Source organism: Ailuropoda melanoleuca, chromosome 18 (assembly GCF_002007445.2).
Source record: "Ailuropoda melanoleuca isolate Jingjing chromosome 18, ASM200744v2, whole genome shotgun sequence".
NCBI lineage: Eukaryota > Metazoa > Chordata > Mammalia > Carnivora > Ursidae > Ailuropoda > Ailuropoda melanoleuca.
The window spans coordinates 27,452,184-27,475,286 of NC_048235.1; the positions used below are offsets into that span (position 1 = coordinate 27,452,184).

Below are 23,103 nucleotides of genomic sequence, written 5' to 3' on the forward strand. Positions count from 1 at the left end.
CCAGCAACCCTCAGTTTGTTCCCTAAAGAGTCTCTTATGGTTTGCCTTCCTCTCTGTTTTCATCTTATTTTATTTTTCCTTCAAGGGGGGATTATTTCTAGTTTTAACGTACATTTCTCTTAAAGTCCAAGGTGTGATGTATCTGTCTGTTGCTTCTATCACGGCTAATCTTTGTTGTTAGTTTTATAATGTATATGGAGTGTCTGCTCTTGGGGGGAATGTTGGTTTCGTTGTTTGTAGTAAAAGCCTCAGGATTTGTTCTGGAAGAGCCTGGTGCCATGTTAGCTGCTCAGCTTGGTGAAGGGTAATCCTTGGCAACCTGTCAGGGAGTCAGAGACCACTGGGGTCTGCTGGAGGCTGAGTTTCTCCGTGGGAATGACTGGTGACAGCACACGGCAGGTGGTCCGCTCAGCGCTGTCACCTGGAGCAGCAAGGGAACCAGGCCCAATTTGTCATCCCACAGTATCCTGTCAGCAGTTCAAAGTCTTAAGCACAAAACCTTTAACATTTAAGGCAAACTTCCTCCTAGTAGCTTTTGAAAGCAATTGCCGTGGATAGAAATATTCATACACAGCACCCAGGTTTTTCACATGAAGATCTAATATTGGATTCAAATGATATGTTGTGTGATGGTTAGAAATGTTGTCTACTCCATGATTTTACTAAGTGAAATGATGCCAAGTACATGGCCCTCTACCTGACAAAGATGTGAGAGTGTAGCTGATAATACAGGGTGAAATCACTTCTCTTCCTCCTCTCCTTAGTTCATTTTGTTTGGTTTGTAGATCTGAGAGGGATACCTTGAAATGCGTTTTGAAAGGACTTTTCTTTGGAGTAATAAAAAAATCGACCCAATTCTTAGTTATTCATAATAATGATTCAAAAGTAACATGCAACTTTGAAATCCCCAGATTTCCATTGTCGAGATTCTTGTCTGATTGATAAATACCTTCCATACTTGCCCAGTAATAATATCTGCTACTATTCATTGAATGCCAGTGTTGTGCCAGTTCCCTTAACCTAGATTATTTATGATCCCTACAAAAATCCTGCAAGAGTACCATTACCATTGTTTTCCAAATGGGTAAATTGCATTCTGGGCCGCTAAGTGACTGCTCAAGGATGCAAAGCTAGTAGGAGATGGGATTTGAACCAGATCATCTCCAAAGTGTAACTCAGCCTGACTCGTCTTTGCTGTTACCCCTAAAAGCCATGCTGAGAGTCATGAAATGGCCCCAAAACATGCCCTAGATGGAAGAATACAAGGCAAGAAAGGCCTTATGTAATTTGAAAACTGAATAATCAGACGTTGAGTATTTCTCTAGTTGAGTATTATCAACTAGAGTAAAAATCAAAATTGGAGAAGTCAAAAGCAAACAAAACAAAACAAAACAAAATGGGGACTCATGGAGGAAATGAAGGGAAAAAAAGCCAAAGAAAATGGAAAAAAAAAATACATGAGAGGCGAAATAAAAGTAAAAAAGGGCATCTGAGTTTCACATGCAAATAATAAAATAGAAATTGAGAGGGAAGTCAAGGAATTAAAAATCACTAAGAATGAGTCACTAGCTGAGGAAAAAAATTTGTCTAAAGATACATATTTTTTTTTCTTTTTCCTGAAAAAGTCAGTGGGATCTTTGTTGGCTTACCATAATGCTTTTGCTTTCATCACTCATGAACATGTTGTAAATTAGACTGTTTCGGGTTGAAACTGAACCCTGCTTATGGTGTTCCCGATGGCGTAAGTGGGGAGAAGTTCTGGTACGAAATGCCCTTGAGTCTCAGCGCCGAGAGCTTTGGCTTCATTTAATCCATGTGCCAAATGGTGGAGCCATCATTTTCACTTCGCTTTCGCATATCTGAAGTTTGACAGGTGGATATCAAGCTTATCATAGTTGTAAACCAAAATTAAGACTAGTGTCTACTCCTAATTCAAAATGGATGAATTTTGTCATGCTGTTCTCCTTTTCCAGCGATATTAGACTCTTTCCATTTTCTCAGAAGTATGGCGGCAGTCAGACGTTCAACAGTGTTGTTCTGAGTAGAATAGAAATTTTGAATAGAGTGTCTCCTGATCTGTATGTTAATAAATATTCAACTAATAATATATATTTTTTATTGGGAACAAATAAGCCACCTTGTATTCTTCTTTGCCATGTGTATATAGATATCTTTCTCTCTCTCTATATATATACATATATATATAGATATAGATATCTGTATATACAGTCTATATAGATCTAAAAACTGTAAGGTCAAATATACACATAAAATGTAATTTCCAAAATAAATCAGTAGTTGCCATTCAGAAGTGATACTGAACTTGAGTTGCACTGACATGACTTTATATCATTATCTTTGAGCCTTCCTGGAAAATATATTTTACTTACTGGCAGTTGGTCTTCTCTTTTCCAATTTCCTTAGAAGATAAAATATTGGTTATAAAAAAAATGTTGAGCCTTTTCCCTATTCCATTCTAATTAAATTAATTAACTGTGATTACCCTTTGATAATTTTATTCTATTTAATTACACCCAGAAAGTACTTCACTTGTTTGCTGTTGTTTATTCAACCTGAAAGTGTAGCGAGGTCCGCCGTACCTTACGTGAACTCTTCCTTTTAAGAGGATTTAAGACTAAAGGCTGTTTAGAAGAGGGAAAGACACATGTAAACCTTCCCCTTCTTTATCTTCTATCCAGCTACGTCAACATCTACAACGGGGACAAGCCATCTTGTAAAGTGTGCAGAGAAGGAGAAAACTTTCTGTGTGAATGGAGGCGAGTGCTTCATGGTGAAAGACCTTTCAAACCCCTCAAGATACTTGTGCAAGTAAGAAAAGAAATCCTCTGTGTGGCTTTATGTCCGTAACGGCTTCTTTCAGATGATTCCATGTCTCAGGATGTCTTGTTGCTTCCTTTCCCGATTTGGTTGCATCCTGTTGAATAATGCTGTTTTATTTGTAGAGTGTTTTGAAAAGTTCACACCGTTTGTCATTTCCTCTGTTACATCCAGAATTGTTTTTCGCTTTTTTCAATTTTCTTTGTGCCTTTGTATTTATAAAGTTGCTTTCCCCGTGGTTTTCCTCACTGGTACCTAAAAGAGATGTGCAAGTGTCATCGAGGCCTGTAACTTTTGAAACCTGCTTCTCCATCCAGTATATGAACGAAGTTGTAAGATAATGTGCCCTTTTACCCCAATGATCACCTGCAAAATGAATAGGACAGCTAAAAGCAGCAGAAGGGCAGAAGATTCTTTCCTTACGCCTCTGTTACGCTTGGCATTGGCTTATTGTTTCACAACAATTTAAAAAATGGAGTTGAGGTTGATCCCACTAATAGGGGACAACAAATTGCACATATTTGGAAATGCATTTAGTGTGTGTCCCATCACTGGGTGCAGAAGGCAGACGGTTCTTTCATGCTCTGCCCTTGTTTGCAGATAGATTTAGAATGGTGCTCTTTCCAATGACCTGAAGAAGTTGATGCACCATTAAGAAGGATCACAGTTATTCTTTCTTAACAGGCAGAATGAAACAGTGATAGTAGCAGTACATTAAATATTGAAACCTTGCAGTTCAAATTAGTAGGTCTTATTAAAACCCCATGTTTATTGTGCCATGCCTTTAAGTCTCCTCTTGGTACTTAAGCTGTATGTGGGACATGGACGCATATAATCTGATGTGGTAAAAAATGTGTCATGTCCCACTGAAATGATGAAAAACAGTATTTATTTTGCAGTTGCCCAATGGCTGTGTCCCATTGTTCTAAAGTAACAGTGGTTATCATGAAAGAAAAAAAAACCATGCCATCCTAAAAACTACTTCCTGTTCAAGAATATGAGCTTGTGGCTTACATGTGGACAGAGAAGAGCAAGTTTGTCAGAGACACACTGAGCTAATACAGCAATTAGCAAAATGAAAAAAAATCATATAAATCATATACAAATATTTATGGGCCAGTTCTAAAAAAAACCTTTTATTTTTTAGAAGTTACAATGGACATCATTAAAGACACATGTTTTAAAATCGTAACATCAAACAAAAATACCATTTGGTGGGAAATGTTCTGCCGCGCCCTGTGCTGTTCTAGACAAGGGCTGTCTGTAGGGGGTCTCAGGTACTAAGGTACTCAGGTACTAAGTACAAGTGAATAAGTACCTCCCAGAACCGCTTTCTTGCCCTCAAAAGCTTTTTTTTTTTTTTTTTTTTAAACTCTCCTTATACAAGAGCAGAAGTGGTTCTAAGAGAAGACAAGTTTTGGTAGTTGTGTAGCTGATTTTATCAATGAAGACAGGCAACTTAGAAAATTAAATATAGTCTTTTAGAATGAATAAAAGACTAAGAATCACAAGAATAGAATTCTAATCTCAGTTACTAAACATCTCCTTCATAGAGACAGGTAAACCAAGATAAAACTCACAGGTAAAAGGCCTTTGAAAAATTTCAAAGCAAGGTGAAAATGTAAGAGCGTGTAGAAGATGATTTCTTGCGGGTCCAAATTACTTCATCCGACTACGAGTGTTTATTGGTTTAACAATAATCCTAGAGATTCACTTTTTGATCCCCAGTATGTTGAAATCTACATACCCGTAGTAAAGAATAAAAGTTGGTTGGTTTTGGTCTTTGGTTCTGCTGACTTGCTGTGAACACAACCCAAACATGGCACCCCCATTGTGTATCATACTGAATTGGGATGAAGAAATTTTACAATCTCCTCCAAGGTTTTCTCTGATCGGAGTAGAAACAAGCAGAAGCTGAGAATTACAATCTATAAAAGATGAGGTTCATTTATTACATGGGGAAATTCTGTTATTCTGTCCTAATCTTAGGCAAACCACCTATTTATGTTTTAATAAATCTCCTTGAAAAAAAAAAACATTGAAATTATAGGTCCTTAAGTTCTCCTTCTTTTTTAAACAACTGCACCCAGATTATCTATGTCTCATACCATTACTTCTTGAGAAAAGCATCTGAGACCACTATATTTTAATTATAATAATGAAACATGATCATTTTTCATCATAGCCTTTGCAAAGATTTACAAGCTGCATGAGTGCATGTGATAGTTTCTGAATACCTCTAAGGAACCAGTACAGTGATTTTCCACATATTAATTTCAGCTATTTTGCAGCCCTCCCACGTCCTACACAAAACATGCAATCACATAAGTGCTGTTCATTTGTTCCATTTTGGTATTGTGCCAGCAACCGTAATTTTTTTCACCCACCAGTTTTTCATTAAATTTTAAGCCCAATCCAGCAAAAAATACTTGCTGTATATTTTTTAAATCTTGAAGTGAAATGTTTGTTACTCGTCTAATAAATATTAAAGCAGCAAACCATGAATGAATACCCCATATCCCCCAAGCTAACTGTCTAGTGGGTATGCTTGTCTTCCACTTCTCCGCAAATTGGCATCACAATTTTATTGGGTGGGTTTGGTTTTTGTTTTTTGGGGTCTTTTTGTAATTATAATCTTTCAGAAAAGTGTTGAAAAGCTTGCCACTGGATCTTGTTGAAAAGAAAATCTTTGACACCTATGATTTTGGCAACTGTTTGACCCCCTTTTGGACCATGTCTTTTATTGAAGCATCAAAGCAGGCTAGTACCTTGAGGGAAGAATTAGTATGTTTAACATCCAGAATATTTCAGGCCTTTTTCGTTGAATGAAAGTGTTTTTTTTTTTAATCCTTGTATTAAAAACATCTTTAACATAAAAAAATAATCACTACTCAGAATTGAAACTAAGGCAGTAATATACCATGTCTTTTGATAGTGTACTGTTCACTAGACCACATGAATAGAGACAGAAGACATAAAAAATTGGCTCATCATGGTCCTGTGTACGAAGCTAGTTCATAGTTTCCATATGGTCCATCTGTCTAAAGCAAAACATTGCTGAAGCATGAGCCACATCGTTCAAAATCAACTTTATCCCATGACTCAGAAACACCACAAGCATGGAAGTTTCCAAGTAGTCTCTCTGGTCACCTGATCCACTGTGTCTTCTTGGGAGTCGAACTAGAAGACTGTACAGCAGGTCTCTTTTGTCTCGCCATGTAGAACAAGGGGTTCCAAATGGATTAGCCATGCAACAGTTAAACACTTCTCGGAGGAGAGGTTTGCTGGTTACTTGGACATCCCCCCTGGGAACTGTGTGGGAATTTCGGCGGTCGTTCTCATCTTTTATATTGCTCTTTTCTCCATGGTAACTTAAAATGTATCCTGGGGGAAAAAATAGTGACTATTCCAGATCACATAAAGACAGGAGAAGAATCATTCTATCTTTCACCATTTGATGCCCTGTGTAATCACATGTTTCAAAAAAACAAGACAATTTGAAATAATGTCCAGATTTTCGTCTTTGCTTTTCCCTTTGTTCTTGTATATCAGTTCTTCTGAATAGTTTAGGTAGAGAATTATTTCAGAAGATGTTGATGTGATTTTTTTTTAATCTAAAAATGATTTTATACCAGACCATATTTATAAACCCATTATGTTGTCCCATGGACAGATGTGGCTTTCCCATGAGGGGATTAGAGTCTTAACCACCAATTTTGGTGAACAGTCTTGAGCCCTTTCACTTCAACTCTCTGGACAATATCTTTATGTATAATATAGAGTTAATATGTTCTCCAAATTTCTTCCCAGGGAGTCCATGAAATTAAATGAATTCATTTTTGCTAAAGTATTTCTAACTCTGGGGAAGCAACATTTTTTTTCCTTATAATAAAAAGTAAATGGTAGTATTACATTTTCTCTATAGACATTAGACAAATACATACACCTGTCTTAACAGACTATGCTAGCATGTTTAAAAAAAAACACAACCATTTCTTCATTTTACTTACTATTGACAGTCTTACTTGGTTTGGTGGGGCTGCCAGCTAGCTTTAGCATTCGACAGGTCATTTAACATCTCTGACCATAATCTTCCTTATAAGCAAAAATGAAAAACAGAAACAAACGAACAAAACTTGGAAAGATGGGAGTTGCCTTCAAACATGAACTTACAATTTTGTATCATTTTTATGAAGCTGTGTAGTATATATAAGGGCCGATAAAAATACACGTAACTGGAGGAGATAAAGTCACAACAGATATGTGATAATAAACTCAATAAATGAAACATTAAACATTTGTTTATAGAACAACTATGTCAATGCCAGGCATTTTTGAAAACACAGAGAAAATGGAAGGCATGGTCTCTGGCCCCTGGGAAGTTAGTCTGTTTAGGAAAATGAAGTAGCTAAAATAGTAAATCAATTAGAGTGAATGTATCCCAAGTGGTGCAGTGCTGATTATTCTGGTAATGAAAATTGAAAGAAGGAAAAGAAAAGACGGGAGCAACTTGGAGAAGACTCTGTACACATAGCCATCATTTATGTAGTTTTTTCCATATACCAGGCAGGCATTGGGGCTACAATAAGCTTTTCTGCAAGACCCAGTGACATGCACAGCTAGACCAGCAGCTCCATTATGGGATGCAAAACAGACACACAAAAAAAACAAAACAAAATGAAACAAAACCAACATAGACATGAAGACCAGTTTATGAGCTCCAAAGGCCTGGCAGACATTGTGAGACCTTGGACATTGTGAGAGCTAATAGGGAGTATTAGTAACTCCTGGAGCAGGAGAGTGACACGGTAAACAGAGAGCAGACGTTTAGGGAAGACAGACTTCCATGCAGGCTAGAGAAATCTGGGGACTAGGTCAGGTGGGGCGAGAAAGTCAGTGACACTAGCTAAGGTTAAAGTTTTATAAAATCTTGGCATAAAAATGATGATGATGATATTTATAACACATGTTAGTAGAGGATTAACATAATTAAATGAGGGGATGGTGGCTCAAATTCATGGCTGTGTCCTGTGGCCTCATTATCACGGCTGTAGAGGAGAAATTTGAAACAGATAAAAGGAATACGTATATATTGGGTCAGAACCTACAGTCCGTGAGAACAGACTGCTTACCGTACTCGTATTCCAGCCCTGGCAGTGTTCATTCTTCCGAATGGGTATGACACTTGCCTGTAGCACTTCTCTGTTCTTAAAAGCTGTAACATTTAACAGATGGAGAAGCATTTGTGAGAGATAGTGGGTGCAACTCTGGTCTCTTAGATCTGTGATCAGCTCTTGAGATGGCCACATCTTCCATTTCTTCTGTGTTTCTCATGCACTGAAATCCTGCGATGGGCTTACCAGGTATTTATTCACTCATTTTGACTTCGACTCACTAAGGCAGATTGAAGGAAATCCTTTTGTCCTTATAGAAAACAATTTAGGTGTAGTTGTGCCTGAAATCAGGTACACTGACTAGGTGTTCTTAATAGTTTGCTCCCCTTTTTCTCCTAAAATCAGCGAGGCGGCCACGTGTTTATTCGTCTCCTCCTACGAGGCAGCTCTGTGCCAGTGTTACCGTGAAGTCCTGAACGAAAGCCCTGCTGGGCTCTGCCCACACGGAGTCTGTAGGCTATCGAGAGTAGCAAACATATTTCAGGTAATTAATTTAATTACAAATGGTAGGTGTGCCAAGCGCTGTGAGGGATATTTAGGGAGCTAAGGGAATGTATCTGGGGGCACCCCGACTAGTCAGAGGTGGAGACTTGGGCGGAAAAACGTATATGCAGCCCTCGCATTGAGAAGCAAATAGGCTTTTGAAAACGAAACGCAATTTTGAAATGTTTATATGGAATTATTAAAGTAAAAAGTGAATATTTTGCTGTTTCATCATAAAATGAGGCTGGTGGAGTATATAAAAATGTGAAGTCCTGAATCTCCAAGCATTTGGATGTGACAGGAGGAGGACATCCTCCAGAGAGGAAGACGGGACCGTAGAGTAGCACTCAATACGTCCTCGAGTCACAGTGACGTGGAGATGTATGGGATGTAGATTGATCCCATATCCGATGAAACTGACCCCAAACTTACCAAGATACATCATGTCGAGTAAACAATGGCAAGCGTTTGAGTCTGCGGATGAGCGTTTCAGAGCAAGCTGTGCAAACAGAGCTCGGGGAAGGGCACCAGGTTCAAACAGGACGGCTTACTTCATCAACACTGCCGCCCTCATTATTGGGACTGTATGTCTTAGACATTGAAAAACAACACTGGAGAGCCAGGACCACTTTGATTGTTGTTTTCCTCGCTATTTACCCATGAATCCAGCGTGGCCGCTCTATGTATACTGTTATCTCCTGGCTTGAGAACGAGTCCCCAGGTCATAATAAAAAAAGGAAGAGTGGCAATGCATGCTAGCTGAACAGTAACGGGGAGGTATATAGGGTTGGATCCAAAGGAAATGTTACTGAAACTTTTTATAGTTAATATTTTCTTTAATGATGTTAAGAAGGCCTTCCCTTGAGGAAATAAATATCTTTTGCAGATGATGCCATAAAGAACACTGAAACACGAATTAGAAAAGCATGTACAAACCTCGAGAAATTTCACTTAAAGGTAGATATCAGAATGAGGTTCTTCGTGGGGAAAACGCAGACTAATAGTAACAATACTTTTGGGAAAGAGTAATCTACAACACAGATACTCAAGCGGTGAGTGGGCGAGGTCTAGCCAGAATGCCGAGCAGGGGAAGGGGTGAGAAAAGTCAGCGCTTGCAATGTGATACTGTAGAAAAACAGACCAGCACCGTTTAAGCTTGTGTAGACACTGCCAACTCTAGCTCACACGGAATGAGAGCAAAAGGCCTTCCCATCTAACACTTAAACTCACTGAGATTCCTTAAGGGGTATTTGTTGGCATTTCCATTAGTTGATATTTGTAAACATGAAACAACCAAAAAATTATTTCGGAGATTATACGATATGAAGGAAATACCACAGCTCGTATCGAGGCAGAGCAAAAAAAACCAGTAGGGACTCTTATTTTTGAAGCAAGGTATTTTTTTAAACTGTCCAAATATCTCTTTTTTTTTTAAGATTTATTTATTTATTTATGTGACCGAGAGACAGCCAGCGAGAGAGGGAACACAAGCAGGGGGAGTGGGAGAGGAAGAAGTAGGCTCCCAACGCAGGAGCCCGATGTGGGACTCGATCCCGGAACGCCGGGATCACGCCCTGAGCCGAAGGCAGACGCTTAACNCATTTGTAAACATGAAACAACCAAAAAATTATTTCGGAGATTATACAATATGAAGGAAATACCACAGCTCGTATCGAGGCAGAGCAAAAAAAAAACAGTAGGGACTCTTCTTTTTGAGGCACGGTATTTTTTTAAACTGTCCAAATATCTCTTTTTTTTTTTAAGATTTTTTTATTTATTTATGTGACCGAGAGACAGCCAGCGAGAGAGGGAACACAGCAGGGGAGTGGGAGAGGAAGAATCAGGCTCCCAGCGCAGGAGCCCGATGTGGGACTCGATCCCGGAACGCCGGGATCACGCCCTGAGCCGAAGGCAGACGCTTAACGAGTGCGCTACCCAGGTGCCCCCAAATATCTCATTTTTAAACTGGGGTGATGACCAGGAGGAAGATAATCAGATATAGACCTTGTTTCCCTTTTCCTGCCTGATTAAGGAGGGGCCTAATGAAAATTCATGAAACCAAGAAATAAAGGGTGTCTAAGGATGGTTTAAATTGACCAAAAATTGACCACTTATAATGGTTTATAAAATTAGCCAACGGTAAATAACTAGAAGTTTCTTGGGGGTCTGTAAGTATCTTTGAATAGGTCTAGTAGCTCCACCAATAAATGGGAAATAGTATTCCATTAGAATATAAAAACGTTACCAAGCACTAAATCAATTCTCAAAATACGTGCATGTATGATTAATTACATCGTAAACATATCAGGATAGTCACCAAGTATTAAGGTTGTTGTTAAAAAGTTTTTATTTTACCAATACTATGTTCAAGTCTTGCCTAGTAGATAGTACTGCTTTATTGACTCCTAGGTAGACTGGCATTTAAATAATAAGATTTCATTTTGAAGTAACAACTTATTATTAAAGAGTTATCGAGTCTTTTCCAAATCCTGAACACAACGTTAAAGATTTCTGTTTAGGGGAATGAGTCTGTGAGGGGGGCATTGGAAGCTGCTGTTAAAAAAAAAAAAAATTACTTAGGAGTCGACAGAGTAGAGTCATCTGTCATAAACTATACAAATAAAAGCCAGATGTTCAATATTGACCTGTTCTTGGCAAATCAGTTGACTATAGGAAAGTCTCTTTGATACAGTTCTTTATTGGACAGTGCATTCTGACACTATCTTAGACTCGATTTAACAAACATTTTAGGAGAGCTTATGACAAGGTGTAGGCACTGTGTTAAAATTAAGAGATACAGAGGGATCAAAATATGGTCACTGTCCTCACCACAGAGAATCCTATCCCAGACAGGCGAGTGCAGGGAAAGAGCTCGGGATAGGGAGCAGTGCGAGAGCCCAAGAGGGAGTCATCAGCCAGGGCTTGGAAGTGGGAGATGGGGAGGTGGAGGTCAGGGAAGGGTCAGTTGGAAGAGGTGATACTTAAGTTCAGACAGAACTGTGAATTTTCATCTCATTAAGCACAAATGCAGAACAAAGATTATCATGTTAAGAGCAAATACTAAAACAAAAAATAATGCTAATTTTCATCTTCTACTCTGATCAATGAAACAAATGGTTTCAGATATACACATGTATTATATTTGAGGCTACGATAGAGGCTTGATTATTATTCAAACAGATTCTGCTAAGCAATAAAAATCTTGGAATTTTCCCAGACTCATGCCAAAGCATATTGTTCAAAATCAGATTAAATTTACCATACTCTTATCTCCAAAGAAAGTGATAGATTGGATGCTTAATGTAGAATGCTAATTTAGAAATATGTCAGAAGCCAGACGGTCTCCCTGTCTTTCAGAAGTAATTCCATAGAAGTTAATCAGAGCTTATAGATCAGATGAGCTTCCATTTGCATATGGTTTTCTCTACACAATCAGTGCAGTCTGACGTTTGCTTACGTAAAAACTCTCTCAGTCTCTGCTCCCTTCCATCGGATTTGGCCACAAAGTTACGTAATGACCGTTGTTGCCGCGCGCTCAGATGGCTTTAGGTGTAGGTATTTGCGGTTCGTTTTCTCTTCGTAATGGTCTTAAAAATCCGTCCTATCAAAAATGTTTTTTCAAAGTCCTGGAGTCCTCCCCGCCTGGTAACACATTCCAAAGAAACGCTCAGAGTTTTCATACAGTGATTCCATGTGTTAGGATGAGCCTTGATTCCCAGAACCTTTGTGGTGAAAGGAGCCTTTGATAAATCACTTAGTTAAGTCCCTCCATCTTATCACTGAGGAACACTGAGGCCTGTTGAAGTCAAATGGACTTCCCAGTCCAAGCAGCAAGATAACTGTGGTGACAGGTTAGAGGGACTTCGTCTCCATCTTCCGAGGTCAGGGGCCCTGACACCTTGAACTTTAATGTGCATGCAGATGTTTAGGGCTCTTGTTAAAATGCAGGTTCTTCTTCAGTAGTTATGAATTGGGGGCCCAAGATTCTGCATTTCTACTAATAAGATCTCAGGAGATGCTGATGCTATTGGTCCACGAACCATGCTTATAATAATAAGGCTTTGCTCTAAGAAAATGTATCTGAGTGAAGGTAAATTTTAGCATAAGGGTAGTTTCAGTTCAGATATAACTCATAGTTCTGAAAAAGATTGGCAAACCTTCAGCAGATCTGGTTTTACTATACCAAATAGTCTATGTCATCTTATGATGGAGATAAACCACCATGCCATAATGCCACTTTCCTAGGAAACATCATTTTAGAGAAGTTCATACTAATTAGAAAATTAAGATTTTTGATCCACTTCACCTAGTTGTCCTGTGCCTTCTCATCTCAAAACTGGCATCCGAGATGCATAAATAACAATTTTCTAATAAGTGCATTCCTCTCTCAAAGGACTCATGGTTCTTCAGCTTTATGTTAATTTCACAATCCTTAAATCAATGTACTTTTTACCTCAAATGGTTCTCCCCCACCTTCCCCGCCATACACAGTGTTCGCGTGTCTTATACCATGTTCATTGTATGGAACAAGTGAATTATTGTGTGATCACTATGAGAATTCTAATTTTTATCAAGAATGAAAACAGGTAAGATGAAATGGTCATTATAGAATATATCCTTAATTCTGCATTACCTGCTTAATTATAGGGTATGTCCATGTGGATTTGTAATCCTGGTTCAGAAATGAATACACAAACAAAAACCCTGTGTATTTCAGAAGTCATTATGTGAAATAAGTTCTGTGGAAAACAGGTTTCCATGTATTTTCCTCATGTATCTGTGAAGACATTCTTATTGAAGCATGTGTAATGATGTCTTTATGAAAAATGACCCAACCTCACAGACTACCATTCTTACTTCTGGATTTCTCTAGGTAGATCTTCCTCTGTTCACTGCTGCAAACATATTCTAACCAAAAATAACCAGTTTAATTATATCAAAGTGTTCTGAAGGGTTGAAAAGAGCTACCCCAATACAAGATGTTTGTCGTTAAGTTTATTGATAATACGCTAATGATCATAATTACAGTTTACATTTGCACAAGAACTCATGGGACTAAAAATCCACAACCGCTAGTACTTTATCTTACAGGCCATTCTTCATGAAATGGGAAAATTAGATATACCAAATCACTTGGTAATATTTTTTTGGCATTAAATATGGTTTTAAGGCGAATGAGAAAAATATCACCCTTATATTTGTAAAAATGAATAGTTTCATTCACATTTCTTTGATGCCAAAAAAATAGTGTTTATTCTTATCTACCCTGGAGCAGACAGGGTCAGGTGTACATCACGAGGTGTGTGCCTACATTTTGTTAGGTGCTTTGCATGATCATTATGGTCTAGCTCAACTATTAATAGTAATCACGGCGACGGGTGTTGAGCATCTATAAGCTTGTTTGCTCCCTAGAACCTTTTGATGGCCCTATTTCCTAGAGCATGTTACTGGGTGCGATGAATCCAGTATGAAATGCTTTCGTTACTGATACAACAGCAACAAAAAGAGCAATTAGAAAGGACTTCCAAAGTTAGGCGCATCCCCACTGCATGACCTTACGAAGGATATTGTATCAAGATTCTAGAATTTAGGTGGGTGAACGTTGAGTAAAATGAAAATGTTATACCACTGAAAAATAGTTTTATTTTAGATGCGAAAAGACGTCTGTTAAGTACGACTGTAAAAGAGTAGCCCTTTAAATTTTAAAAATGTATTTACCTTTGATTTGGGACCCATGGATGCAGTGGAATGTGTGCTAATAAAGTCTGCCTCTTTCTGTCGTGCACTATTAAAAATGAGACCTCGTTTGTTAAGACCTTAAAAAAAATAGGGAATATAGTTGTTCTTGTCAGTAATCACTAGAGTATGTAAGCTCTTGACTTTTATTGTAGTTCGATGATTGAATTAACATAAAAGTACCTATGAAAGTACAGAACTGAGTGTATATAGACCGAAAAGCTCAGGATTATTTAAATAATAAAAGATCATGGATGGAATCGTGTAAGTCCTTATCAAAGCCAGTGTTTTAACAAGGTAGGAGTCAGTGCCCAGTGGCAAATAAGGGAAGGTGACTTAGCAGGCCTTGCCAGCCCTATTCAACTTTTCAACCTCCCTCGAGTTAAATTTCGGTCAACTGTTCTTAGCAAGACTGAAGCAAACCACCTTAAAAATATATACCCTGCAGTGGTCATGGAACATGGTTTTCTAAATGTGTTCTTTTCCTCTTCTTCATGTTGTTCAGTCACCAGGTCATTGTAGGAATCTCCATATTCCATAGGAGGAAAATTGCCAGTCTGAAAATTCAGTGTCCGTAGCGTTCTATTGCTTATCACATTTTTGCCCTCTAGGTGCCAACCAGGATTCACTGGAGCAAGATGTACTGAGAATGTGCCCATGAAAGTCCAAAACCAAGAAAGTATGTTAAAATAATCTGCAATTTGCTTTCTCCCCCAAACTACAGCAACAATTACTACCACTTGGTGCTTTTACAGTTCGGTTATAACTGATTCCTTTTGTCCTAACAATGGTTTAAGCACTCGGGGCGCAAACGCATTCAGTGTTAGTGACTCGTCGCACTGTCTCCCAGCTTGGGCCCCAAAGATCATCGAGGTCAATGAGAATGACCCTCCAGGATGGCCGGTGAGCCTGGCAGCCATGGCAGGCAGGCCAACCCCCAAAAAACCCATTTCCTTCCAACTGCCTTTGACCAAAGCTCTCACCTGGAAAACAGACTCAAAGAAAACCCCCGAGTTAATTGTAGGTGAGTCCCTTTGAAAGAAAGCTGCCCTTTAAGATGCTGCCATCTTTCCATCACGCAGACCCTAGGACCACATTTTCGGCCAAATTTTGAGCCCTGCGGGGGAAATGCCGGAGTCTGGAAACCATGGTTAGGACAAAGACTCAGTTCCTGACGGTGAACTCACCAAGTTCAGTCAAATGACACTGAAGGAGCTTCTTTCTCGCGTATATTCACCTCTTCTCTTTTTCTCTGTTTTTTCTACCATTGTTTTTTGTTTCTTCTCTCAGGTGCCCAAATGAGTTTACTGGTGATCGCTGCCAAAACTACGTAATGGCCAGCTTCTACAGTACGTCCACTCCCTTTCTGTCTCTGCCTGACTAGGAGCATGCTCAGTTGGTGCCGCTTTCTTGTCGCTGCATCTCCCCTCAGATCTCACCTAGCACTAGATGTGTTTTACCAGGTCTAACATTGACTGCCTCTGCCTGTCGCATGAGAACATTAACCAGAGCGATTGTATTACTTCCTCTGTTCGTGACTAGTGGGCTCTGAGATACCGATAGGTGTGTGAGGCTCCGGGTACTTCTGAAATTGATACTGAATAATGTGATACAAAATGGTAGTCAATATCTCTCACACAGTGCAATTATAATAAAGGCATTTCAAAGTTTCACTTTTATTGATAAAATAAAATCATTCCGCTAAGCAGTGCATCTTCTTTATAAAAGACGGCAGCATCCTCCCGAAAAGGACGTTGCTAAGTTGTAATCCATATGCACTTGAAATGATGGTAAGTTAATTTTGGCTCCGAATGTGTTATTGATAACAAATAAACATCCTAAAAAGAGTTCAGATGTTTCTCTTCATTAACAGTTTGCATGTAGGTATTAAAAAAGGCACGGAGGAGGAAAATTACAAACAAACATTTCACAGCAAGTGAGATATCCCGGCTTCTCCTTATGTTGCTTAGGAAACAAGTGATTCAGGACTAGTTTAAACAAGCATTTATTTATATTAGCATTCCTTCATGCTAGTTTCAATGATAATTTTAGGGGCAAACAGGTTTTTTAAAAAATATTTATTATTTACTTTGAAATATAGTAGCTTACCTCTAGATAGATATTTTTAAGTGCAGAACTGGGAAATTTTGATGGATCTTTGTGGCTTCGTGAAGTTTTGAACATCATTCCTAAGCAACCCAGTTCACATGTATATAATTTGATGGATAACTAAATTATGTAATTTGTCCTGCTGTTGTGAACTGGGCAGTCGCTTTTCTGGAGCTTTCAAAGCATTATATTTAAGGTGGATATGAAAACTTTATGCAACTAATGAATCATTGAACACTATATCAGAAATGAATGATGTACTATACAGTGGCAAACTGAACATCGTTTAAAAAAATAAAATAAAATAAAACTTTATTTACAAAAGCAGGCAGTGGGCCGGATTTATTAACCCCTGATTTGGATTGTCAGTTGCTCAGCCTGAAAAATATTTCACATAGCTTATCGATGTAAATTCATGTAACCCAAGAAACAATGATATGAGCTGGTCATCAGGGGCCCTAATAGGATCAGATTTACCTTTACTTGCATGGATGCAAAGAATAAGATTCTGTTCCTCCTGTTACACACATGGAAGAATAAATTTCATGGAAAAATTGATTTCATGTGCATTATGGGGAGATCACGTGAACCCATAATAGTCGATTGTTCATTTGAAGAGGAGGTGCTTTTTGTGTATTTACGTAGGCAGCAATAGAAGGTTATGTCATAGGCTACTTTCTGTTGGGAAAAATTAATAAATTGGCATTTGCTAAGTTTTCAAACACAGTCTTCCCTTTATCCACAAGCCTCTGAATAACACACATTTAGTGGACAGAATTTTTCTCCCATAGCTATAGATTAATCTTTTTTTTTTTTAAAGATTTTTTATTTATTTATTAGACAGAGATAGAGACAGCCAGCGAGAGAGGGAACACAAGGCAGGGGGAGTGGGAGAGGAAGAAGCAGGCTCATAGGAGGAGCCTGACGTGGGGCTCGATCCCACAACGCCGGGATCACGCCCTGAGCCGAAGGCAGATGCCTAACCGCTGTGCCACCCAGGCGCCCCTATAGATTAATCTTTTTAAAGGTGGTAAGATGCAAAGTAAAAATAGAAGAGAAGTAGTAGAATTTTACTCAATATAGTAAAGCCATTCCTTTTAGAAATCAGTCGTATTCAGATACCACAGATTTACCGAATCACGTGTATAAATACGATAGCATTATATTTTAGAATTTTGTGAAAATTCTGAACGTGTGTATTATACTTGAATTTTTCGTGTTATGTAGAGTTTCATTGTGCACTGGAAGCAATGTTAGGACACTAGAGAAAAGCATTTAAAAAAAAAAAAAAGAAGCTATTTCCCCAAATAATGATGCAGTTAGATCTGACAGTAGTAACCAGAGAAAATGTGTTCAACTTCTATTTTAGACCATTTTCTTTTTCCTAAGATATCATTTCAAAGTAGCCACTATGTATTTAATCAGAGTGTGATTCCTTAAATAAATCCTTCAGTAAGCTTTCGATCGCACTCTTGGAAGACATCCAGAAAGGCAGCGCTCCTACTAGCCCTGATGTAGCAAAGATTGATAGGAAGCACATTTATAACAGGAGCTGTAATGGCCGGGCGTCGATGCTGCCGCAGATCTGGGAACGCGAGAGCTGCCATTCAGAAACTGCTTTCCAAAGTTGTCTTGCCCAGAGTTAATTTTCTAACTCTGGGTCTTAAGTTCTCAATGTTCATTTCTGCAAATCCCTATAGAGAAGGCAGGAAGATAAATTGTGCTGCTTTAAGAACTTTATGTTCGAGTAGCAATGTCGTGTGCATGAAGAATAAAAGATGTCACCACAGTGGTAATGATTAAAACTTAATTGCTTGTGTTCATAACATCTGAAACACATACATAAATTTTAAAAGAAAAGCTATTCCCCAGGTTCAGAGAGAAACATTTTTTCAACTTACCAAATTACATTTTCAATTGAAGAATGACATTCTAAAAGAATGTTCAATTTTTTAAATGCTTATTAACGCATAACTTACATTATTAGGATTTGATGCAGTTTTTCTGGTCAGAGTATCCTGTGGGCATTTATTGATTTATAAAAACGGATTTAAAGTATGAAAGGAAAGAACAAATTTATATGCCTTGAAACAAAGTGTATTTGGAATACTTCCTAGGAAAATGTTGTCAAGGTTAGTCAGCTTCAAATTTGACCTATCTTGACACAGAATTCCTACTTTAAAGGACTGTGTTTATCATTGTGGGGTATGTTTGTGTGTGGGGGGTATACAGACAATTCATAACTGATTTATAGACTTACTGGTGAAAAAAAAAAGCACTCACAGCTTCAGTATGTCATATGGAAACGAATAAATAATAGGAAGTAGTTATCGAATACCCCAATTATAGCATACTCTTAAAGACTACAATTTTAGAATTTTTAAGTGTATTTTTGGAATGAGTAAACCCAATAGATATCTTTAAAAATAGCCTTGAATCAGAGGTTCCTAGTGCATAAATGACTTGTGTTGATTTCTAAATGCTTTAAAAACCACTGAAGCTCTTCATTTCTTTATCCAACATGTGTATCTTGCTGACTGTAGAATAAAGGCACAATCCATGACAAATTGTCATGAAGCCCAGCTGAGTGTTAGTGGAACTTTATTGTGTACAGCGTGTCTGTCGGTGAGCGCGCTCATGTGCACACGGAAACTTGGGAGCGAAGAGAAAGTCTCCTATTACATTTCAAAAGGCTCAGTGGCAATACGGATTTGTATATGTGAATAAAAAAAAGTACCTACATTTGTAAAGGTAAGTCAAAAATGAAAAATCAGACGCTAAATTGGTCCCATTTAGCACTGGCACTGACAGACCTCCTTGAGAAGTCTCAGGGCTGCAGCGAGTCGGGACTCTACATGTCTTTGATATTTGCATAAGGAGGCCCGAGATATTAAAGAGTAAAATCCCGAATGTCTTCAAGTTTTAACAGAAACCACGAAATGCAGGTACAGGTAAATTTTGGTAAAAGAAAGTTGTCTTATTGTTCTTTTCTCTGATGCGATTGAAAATTTCAATTAACCTACAGGCTAATCAGTTTTTTTTCAAATAATTATAAAATCCTAAAGCAAAGGATTAGTGAGTCAATATTTAATCATTTCTGAAGGCTCTAAGATTTAAATTAGTTTTTTATATTGCTTACTGCACAGCAGGAAATCACATGTAGAAAAGGAAACTAAATTGTTTACTGTAACCTTTGTGTTTTTGAATTATTAATTTAATTTGAAAAATGTAGTGGCTAGACAGTGCAATAGGAAGAGTGTGATACATAACGAGCCTACGCCAACATTAGATTAAATAGAACAGATAGAAAGTAATAACCTTTTCATAAAATGAAAATTATTTGTGTCTTCTGCTTTTCTTGACTCACAATGAAAGAAATGTAGCCACCAATAGTAAAAATAAATTAGAGCCGTGTTTGCTTCAGGTTGACAATGACTGATGCATGTTTCCTCTGCTTGTTTCCTTGTTAGGGCTTATGGCCAGAAGAGATTCCAATTTTAAGTACCAATTTCCCTTTGAATTATTTGAAATTGGAGCTGCCTGATATGAATGACTTCCCATGAAATGAAATTATAGTTAGGCTCACAGACGTACCTATAAAGCTGTAAATGCAGTAATATGTACGCATGGGCATGCTACTAATTTTATTGAAGACTTAACCAAGCTTTCTACGCCACTAATATAGATCATTAGCAGTGTTCATGTAGGCATGGAGTGATGATTCTCTGGAAAGAGTTTCTGTAGATATCTCCTGATTTTAACCCTTAAACTATTACTGACCGGTAGGAGGAAAAAAGCATAAGATGGAAGGGATTCTAGGGAGAAAAACTGAGTCACATCTTCAAGGAAATGTGTAAGGAAATTTATTATCACTTCCTTGGAAAATGAATTCTTGTACTCGATGTTCCAAAGTTTACATAAAGGGAGCAAATGGTGGGGGCAGGGGGGATGGCATTTTGTCACATTGAGTGTTGCACAGAAATAAGTGAAGTTCATTTGGATTTGAGTAAATTGTGATTTTGCTGTGAACATTGTGCAACCGATTTAATCCTAAATCCCCTGGCTTTTAATTTGTGAAAAATTTAGGTTATTTGCCTGAATACCCTTGACCCAGGGCAGACTGAACTGTCTTATACATCGTGCCTCTCGTTATTATTGTTACTCGATGTACTCTTTGATTTCTTTTTTAATCTGGAAGCTTCATTTCCTTAAGAGGTGGAAAGTTTTTAAAGTCTAAATTCTTGGGTATACCCCAGGAGCTTTCAGAGTTTTCCTGGCCATGATCTAGTTAAAATTAAACCTACATACTATTAAGTGGCCCAACGTAGCTCCCCAGATAGGTCTTTTCTCCGAGCACATAAACCGTATTGCTGTTGGCCGCCATATTTCATGGCTCCTTTATTCCACAGAGTCTCCCTGTGACACATGTGTTAGGATCCTAAGCATTTTGTCAGTGAGCAATTAACTGGGCCAAAGTCACTGAGCAGGTCAATGGCAGAGGCAGGACCTAGAACCGGGACAAGCCAGCACACTTACCATCTGATTTTCTGCTCTCTTCTTGAGGTGCTTTGCCCATGCCCAAACTGATGTTTTTGTAAGGGAACTACCCCTCAACCACATGTTTTCAAACTCAAGAGGTGTCATGTCCTATTTTTGGACCACCCTGGTATCTCTCCAGTCAGTGATCGAAGGAAGAACTGTAGACCCTTGAATCTCTGTTTTCATTCTGCCCTTCTTTCCCACATGCCTCTCTACCACACACGGGCAAGTAAGGGATCCTAAAGGGTCCCACCCGATGAAATTCGATTCACAGTTTTTTGCTTTGAGAATGGAAGGTGTCATTTCTGGAGGTTTGGGGGTTTTATTTGTAATTGGCCCGTGTTCCCCATTTCTTCACTGGAGCCTGTGCAGGCTCTGCTAGTCCTGTCATCCTGGAACCTCCAGGGACACATCTGCCAGGATGATGGGCTGTGAGCTCAAGCCACCTTTGAGCCCCCTTCCCCCCCACCCCGGGCAGCCCTGTGCTGTCATCTGGGTGGCAGAGCTCAGCCCTGTGAAGTGCCCATCGAATTGGCTGTCTGTTATTTGAGGGAGTCATACATTGAAATTAACGAAGGACCTCAAGAATTGGATCCTTCCCGCAGCCCCCGTCTTTTTTTTTTTTTTTTTAACTATTTGGAAAATCGAGGCATTGAAAGTTGTCCAATACCACACAGGAGTTACTTGAAAATACTCAAAGCAGGCTCGGGGCTCCAATTCCCTCTCTGTCTTTTTGGGCAGAAGCGTTTGTTGCTGTCTATGAATGAAACGTTATGTAAGTGGTGGAGAAAGTGGAAGGTTAGGAGCAGAAAAAGAGAGAGGTGTTTGTTTTTAAAAAGTAACCAAACAACAAGAAATGTGAGAGCATGGCTTTCCACGGACTACAAAAAAATGTAAACCCAACACAAGAAAAATTTCGGACCAAATTGCTATACTCTTGGCTTCTACTCCTGGCCCTGCCACTGTGTGCCTTTGGGTAAAAAACAAAATCACCTCCCTGGACTTTGCTTCTGCCTTTTCAAGAGAGGAATAAAATAATACCGAATGCCTTTTTTGGTTATAAATACGGTATTTCTGTTCCCAGATGATAAAGTAGCAGAGAGGGTAGTTCAGCAGTACAACTTCTCCCTCAGTAAGGTCTTTTAAGGGTTAATAGAGACAGGGTGTGCCTGGATTTGCACACCTCTTAAAAAAGAGAAGTTCCCTATGCGGACTCCAGGAGGCGTACCTGAGCACTGCTTCCTTAACCACCCACCATTTGTCCTGTTCAATGTGCACGCACGGAGAGCCGTTCATAGTCATGTGTATTGTGTTTTGGAGTGCACTGTATTGCTCTTTTCTGAAACTTTTTTCCCTTTCTTTCTTTTTTTTGTCAACTTTCTGCATTGGCAGAGCATCTTGGGATTGAATTTATGGGTATGGACCAATCATCATTCCTTTTAGCCTGCAGAATTTAGAACCTATGAGCTGAAATCTTTTCCCTTCCTACTCTTACCTTCCAGTTCCTAACTAATTTCCTTTTCCTTCAGAAGGGATCATACAGCTATAACAATGATTTCTCTGCTTCCAATCTATGATTAGTTTACCGAAATGTCACAGGGGGCAGCAGTTTCTAGATTCCCACACTTCACTTAGAGTTTAAAAATCATCTCACCTGCTGCAAAGTCACATCTATCCCACGTTCCTTGACCCTCTGATTGGATCTGACCATGCTGTTATTTCAGAGTGGGGGGGAAGTTGAGAAAGGTGCATAAGGCTATGGGAGGAACCAAACCAGGCCTGAGGGAACAAAAGAAGCTCTAAATCCATCAGCTTAAAAACACACCACATCTTAGGCTGATGAGAATGTGACATACAACATAAAAAATAACCCACTTGAAATAGTAACATGGAAAGCCCTCACACGGCAACACGATATTGTATGGGCAGACTCTGATTTTCTGAGGATATTCACGTGCTCCTCTAGTCAACTTCATTATCTTAGGAGCAAGGAAATAGAAAACAGAAAGAAAGAAGCCCAGCGTTATTTTGGGTGGAAATTCTACCACTAATGGAATTAACCTTGAGTCACTTAGATTATACAGACAAGTAATCAAATAGAAATGTTCACACTGTAAACATAAAATAACATCTCTTATGAGCATGTGAATTTGGGGCATACTCCCTTTGAAGGCCTTTGTCCTAAATAATTGGGAGCCAGGGCCAGTCTTGGGAGGAGAGGGAA

At 38.7% G+C, this 23,103-nt stretch overlaps 1 protein-coding gene across 13 annotated transcripts in view; it reads left to right on the plus strand.

Moving 5' to 3' along the window:
• The window catches only part of NRG1 (neuregulin 1), a 217,303-nt gene that overhangs the window by 177,933 nt on the left and 16,267 nt on the right, over window positions 1-23,103 (plus strand). For 4 of the 13 annotated variants that reach the window (XM_034647784.1, XM_034647788.1, XM_034647787.1 and 1 more), the window contains 2 exons: window positions 2,700-2,829; window positions 14,843-14,910. In XM_034647784.1, the coding sequence (XP_034503675.1) occupies window positions 2,700-2,829; window positions 14,843-14,910 (198 nt within the window). Of the gene's footprint in view, window positions 1-2,699; window positions 2,830-14,842; window positions 14,911-15,521; window positions 15,581-22,271; window positions 22,296-23,103 lie in introns of those variants that run through there. The other 9 variants (XM_019805357.2, XM_034647786.1, XM_034647781.1 and 6 more) reach the window with 5 other exon arrangements.